The 5,781-nt window shown below is 36.2% G+C and overlaps 1 protein-coding gene across 2 annotated transcripts; it reads right to left on the bottom strand.

The window, feature by feature from the left end:
* Positions 1 to 307: 307 nt before the first annotated feature.
* LOC133872783 (protein MODIFIER OF SNC1 11) lies at positions 308 to 5,170 on the bottom strand. 2 transcript variants are annotated; one of them, XM_062310387.1, is made up of 6 exons: positions 4,688 to 5,170; positions 2,916 to 2,996; positions 2,603 to 2,824; positions 2,404 to 2,461; positions 2,244 to 2,300; positions 308 to 1,709 (listed from the first exon to the last, which is right to left on the bottom strand). In XM_062310387.1, exons 1-5 carry the CDS (start codon positions 5,026 to 5,028, stop codon positions 2,265 to 2,267), a joined length of 738 nt encoding a protein of 245 aa, XP_062166371.1. In that variant the 5' UTR covers positions 5,029 to 5,170; the 3' UTR covers positions 308 to 1,709; positions 2,244 to 2,264. The 2 variants fall into 2 exon arrangements, with proteins under 2 accessions (XP_062166371.1, XP_062166370.1); XM_062310386.1 differs by having other exon boundaries at positions 2,244 to 2,303; positions 4,688 to 5,168.
* Positions 5,171 to 5,781: the final 611 nt, after the last annotated feature.

Raw genomic sequence — 5,781 nt, 5'->3', positions numbered from 1 at the left:
CATGTCCCAAAATAGGCTTCATTTTAAAGTTTTTCCCAAAAAATGTAGGTTTGGCCCTTTTTTTTTTAGAGCAAAAGAGTCCAACAAATACTTTTTGAGTTTTTCACCAAACAAACTCATTTTTGTTTTGCATAAATTTTTATGTACTAAACGTACCTTTTAAACTCATTCACAGAATTCCAAGCAGGCTCTAACGATTTGGCAAATACACCATTCATGAACACAACGCAAAATCATTAAATCACACAAAAAGACAAAAAGAAAAAAAAAATAGAGGGAGAAAAGGTGGAGAGGGAGGCACAAGAAGAATATGCTAAAATCCTCCAGCAAGTAAAAAAAGGTCTTTACATTCCATCTAATCCAACTATAACTCGAAAAGAATTTCCACAGAAGCAGGGTATTTTCCAGTGTTTCATCGATTGAAAGATTCACATTGAGAATCTACAAAATTACAAGCTAATGACAAACCTAGTTATCAGAGTAATCTCCATTCCAAAAATCCTACCTTGCAGATTGTGAAGTTCTCCCAGTGAGACCTAAGAAAATTAACAATAACCTCCCAATAGTGCAATTATCTCAAATTACAAACCAAGAACATCAGAAATTCTGAAAGAACACTACATTATAATAAGGTTTTCCATCCCATCTAACAAATTTACCTTTCAATTTACTCATGCATTCTGGAAATGGTTCTCATGATCAAGTGTTGGACAACAGTACTAAGTAGCATATGCCTTCAGATCTCGGCTGATCCGAAAGAGATTTGCACCAGAATAAATAGTAAAGACATAGCAGGCATGAGTTTGTAAGATCTGATCCATGATTTGTAGTATAAAAATATGTTGTGTTGCACTATCATCAAATAAGACATGAGACGAAACCCCACTTGGAGAGAAGAACAAATGCAGAATAGTTCAAAGCTAATACAATTTATCTTTCCTTGTTCCCCTACCCTCAAATATGGCTCACAAAACATATTAAACATGCCTAAAAAATTCCTTGGCAGCGGCCCTTCACAAAGTCCTGATCTCAGCAGAGCACAAGCAATTATGCTTGCACTACCGGTCCTACCATCAAAAGTTGACACCTAATCTCTAAAAATGCAAAGTTGAAAATTATCCAAAATCTAAGTTCAAGTCAACCAGAATAGAGCACAATCCGAGTGATTCCTTTTCTTAAAGGGCCCAAAACCTAATTTATTTAGTTCTACAATAAAAACATTCACAACTAACAGCAAAAGAACACAGCAAATTTTGACACTACCCATCTTGGATCAGATGATGATAAACTCACAAAACCAACTTAGTACTCTGCCACACCACGTGATCATGATTATGCGACTGTCAGCATATATCAGATGCTAGACACATCTCTAAAAAAGAGAGATTTAAATAGTGGGTAAAGTTTGAAAATGAAAAATCTAAGATGTTAAATATCACCTACTTGGTAATTTCGAATTTCTGATATTCTTCATAGACTTTGAGATAATTAACACCAAGTAGGTAGTCATAAATTACTCTAGGTCTCACCAGGTAAACCATTACTAAAACACATCCAGGATGGAGAACTTCATGCTTCCAAAATCTTGTTCAATGCTAGAAAAGTATCTGTCTAACAACGGAAAGTGCTGCATCTGGGAATCCACATGACGGATAGAAGGAATGCGTATATAAGCCATAGAGGAAATTAAAAAAGCAAAAACACCAAACCTGCCAAAAGAATAAGGACAAAAGAGAGAGAAAAGAGAGTAATTAAATCAGCACAGAGAAAGTATGAATAAACCTAAATTATTGCTAAAGAGAGCATGCTAATGCAATAAAAAAGGTGTTTTCACACTTCACCCTCTTGCATTTTACTTCTTGGTCAATCACCCTGTACTTCCAATTGAAATAATGTCCACTTTTAACTTTTAATGGTGTGCCAAATTGGCCATTTCAATGAATTTCCAATCAATTTATGTCAATTACTAACTAATAGGGATTTCAAATTATTGCTCAAAAGAACAAATTGAGAATATTACCCTTCATAGAACATAGCTATGAGTCACAATTGATCCTTATTTCATTAGTAACTGACAAAAAATTATTGACTTAAAGTTCACAGAAGCATTGGTTCAATTAAAAAGTATAGGGAGCATATAGATCCTAGAGGAAAATTATAATGGCATAGAGCGTTATAAAAAAACCTATAAATGTATTTTGTATATTGAATGTCACTGCAAGTTGCATCTCAAAATATCTTACTATTGAGAAGCATGTCTCAACTCAAGTCCCTCCTCCAGCCTTGCCTGCGATAGCTGCCTTCTGATCCACAACAAAAGAAAGATCAGCACTGAGCACAAGTATCATACTCTCTCTTATCTAGAGGGATTGAAAAGAAAAAATCCCATTAAAAGGCCTTTACCGGCTCCACATCCCCTTTGCCATTCACTTGTGACAAAGAATTTGGAGGGTTTGAAAACCTGAGAAGCAAAAATTAAAATTTTATCAAATGAGAATCTCCCGCAAATATGCAAACAATAATTCTTCAATAATAGACTGCCACAAACATGTAAATGATCTGTAAATGGATATGAAGGACAACAGTTTGCAGTGATACATACCTGATCATCCTTGCTTTCCTTTTTTCTTCTTCCAAGGTATCTGTTTTAGAGACTGGAGGTGCAAACCTAGCAAGCCGAGCTTTCTTCTTTGCTTCCTCATCAGTAGTAGCTTTCTTCTTTGCTCCCTCATCAGGAGTAGTTTTCTTCTTTGCTTCCTCATCTGGAGTAGCTTTCTTCTTTGCTTCCTCATCAGTAGCCACAGACGAATCCTGAAGCCCAAACCTGGGAGAACAAAAAAGTGTCCATAACTAAGATTTTAGAAAATTCTACTTCAATACATATAAATAATTAATTAAAACACATGAAATGAAACCTCTCAGCTCTAGCCTTTCTCTTCAGCACCTCTGAATTCTTCAATGCCTCTGAACCATGCAATGTGGACCCAGTACCAAACCTGCAACAAGATCAATTGAAATTTGATGAAGTTCCAATGGCAAACAGAAAAAGGAAAGAAAAAAAAAAAGCGAGGAATTCAATTTAATTCTACACAAGTGCACCCCTTCTGCAATCAGACTAAAGTTTCGCCTTTTGAGACAATTTGTAACTGACAAATATCCATTAACCTCATAGATAGCATTCACTCCAAGTTTATCCAACAAATGACCATCTCTGCTAGTTACAATTATTCTACTCCCTGAACCAAACCAATCATGGTTCCCTGCTAATGCTTCTAGTTGTTTTTCTCCATCCACATCATGAAGAACAATAAAAACCTTTCTACTGCATACTCTGTTCCCTATCACCTTGATTCCCATCCGAATCTGTTACCTTCATTAGCAGATTTATTTTACAGAGGCGTACTGCAAAAAAAATCTGCCTGTGATATGTGGCTGGTATGGTGATATGTGGCATGCCCACAGCCCAAACTAACCCAATACCAGTTCATTTACATCTATCTTAACAGAGAAACTTTGTTGTAGAGGACCTTTCATCTGGTGGAATCCATATAACCATCTATGGCATTTGAAGTTTAGCGCAATTCACCAGGAAAAACAACATCTTTCCTCCACTTTCGTCCCTCTGTAAGTGGGTGAGATCCTACATGTGGCTGTTTGCCTAGAATTGTCCCCATCAAAGCACACTTATCTAGAGTCTCTTCAACCAAGCCTAGAAAGTTTTTCCAAACATTAGTTGGTAAAAGGATTGCCCTATTTCACCAGCCTAAACACTATTAAAAAATAATTTATAACATAATAACTCTTTAGAGGTTATCTTTTTGATGTATAACTCCTTACAAGTTATTTTCCTAGTTGAATACAAAAGTTTTTGTACCTAAAAAGGTGACACTGACAATGCTATACCATGATAGTCTGAACAAATAATATGAAAAGAAGACGCAACAATTAGAAGAAAAAAAAATTAATTCTGTCTCCATCTGCAGTTATCTACCACCATGGGCTGCTTTAAACCAATGGCTCATACAAGGATATTTGCTACTAAATTCCCATACAATAATTTTTATTTCATTTTTCCCATTTCTGGCAAAATTAACGGCTTCCCAGCTCAATCACAAAAACTCATGTGGCAAAACATCAACGACAAACACAGGTTCACATGTCATGAAGGAAACACATTATCCGCAATTTATCAATTTTAATGGACGAAACTACTGCCGCAGCTTAATAAAACAAGAAGTTGTGTGTGACTCCTTGATAACCCTGCGCTGGACAAGTTGAATCCACAGCAGGGTAAACTTAAACCACACAACAAAGTAAAGTTTAAATTTAACACTGGAATTCTTTTGTTAATCAATTTGACCATGGCATAATGTAATGATTACATCTAGCAGAGTTGAATTATTGATATCGTCATGTATCATATACGTATGGAATTAGAAAATCATCCACAACAAATAATTCCTTTGCAACGCAACAAAGACCCCCCATATTCTGTTCTTATTCACAAAATCCCGTTTCAAAATACTTCTGGACAGAAAATTACCTTCAGCAAATGTACCCTAAAGTCTACAACCAGTCAATAAAGTTCTACTCTAATGCACGACAAGCCATTACATGAATAAATACATATTCACGGAAAACTTTTAAGCAGAACAGCGATCAAGAACGAAAAGACGATTACGTATACCTCTCTGCTCGGGAATTACGCTTCTCTTCCTCGGTGAGTTGCACAGATATACCAAATCGCTCGGCTCGGCGAATCTTCTTCTGAACAGTGGAAGTCGGGACATCATCCCCCGCTGGCGAGCCCACCGTTGCTGCCGTGCTCTTCGAATCCTCGCCGTCCTTCCGAGACCCTCCAGTACCAGAAGGAACAGTGGATTCAGAAGACAGTTCAGTAGGAGTACTACTGGGCGGATCTTCGTGCCGATCTGGTTTGTCGGTGGGCGAGACCTCATGGTCTAGAGTTTTCTTAGGGCTTTCTTGAGCGGGGATATTGGGGTTGGATTTCTCTGATTCGGTGGCCATCGGAAGAGATGGGGTGAGAATCGGAGACCGCGTGAGAACAAAGACGAAGACTGGAATTAGGGTTGGGTTCTTTTGGCTCGACTGGAATTTTGAGCGTCGCGAATTGAGAGTAAATTGAGTAATCGTCTAGGTGAAGGGTAAAGATACTGGAAAGCAAGAATACGATCCGTTTAACGGATAGGATCTTTTGAAAGATATCTAAGGCACGAGATGTTGCCACCTCATTAAAAGGAGACACTGTCTTTTTTAAAAAAATAAAAATAAATAAATATTTGGATCTTATTACTAGAGCTAATCACTCTAACAAAAGAATATCACAATTCACATACACAACTATAGGGATTTGTTTCTGTCAAATATCTCACAAAAAATAAAAAACTCTCTTCACATTTATATAACATCAATTAATTTTTATTATTAATAAAAAAAACAATAAATAAGAATTCTTTGCCAAACACACCCAAGGTTTTGTGCAGTAAAATACTAAATAATTCATTAATTCGAACAAATAGTGCCCAACCGTCCATAGTAATTCTAAATATGACCTAATGCTTTACTGTGTCTCTTCAAAATTAATATGATTTTTAGAATTGCAATTAAATTAAATTTTAACACATTTATATCGCATCAATTAATTCTTATTATTATTCTAAAAAAACAAAAATTGAGAATGTTTTGCCAAACACACCCCTGTTTTGTGCAATAAAGTACTCAATAATTCGAACAAAATGAGCCCGACCCTTCGATAGTAAT

Source organism: Alnus glutinosa, chromosome 7 (genome assembly GCF_958979055.1).
Source record: "Alnus glutinosa chromosome 7, dhAlnGlut1.1, whole genome shotgun sequence".
Taxonomy (NCBI): domain Eukaryota; kingdom Viridiplantae; phylum Streptophyta; class Magnoliopsida; order Fagales; family Betulaceae; genus Alnus; species Alnus glutinosa.
The sequence above is the reverse complement of the archived record's forward strand: the minus strand, read 5'-3'. Positions and strand labels throughout refer to the sequence as shown.

Bases quoted from the DNA above. Each gene is read 5' to 3' on its own strand.
- LOC133872783 (XM_062310386.1), bottom strand. From the start codon at position 5,028: ATGGCCACCGAATCAGAGAAATCCAACCCCAATATCCCCGCTCAAGAA. The intron at 2,462-2,602 runs GTATGTATCACT...TTTGCTTCTCAG, and splicing joins AGGAAAGCAAGGATGATCAG to GTTTTCAAACCCTCCAAATT. The intron at 2,304-2,403 runs GTAAAGGCCTTT...GTTGTGGATCAG, and splicing joins GCAAAGGGGATGTGGAGCCG to AAGGCAGCTATCGCAGGCAA.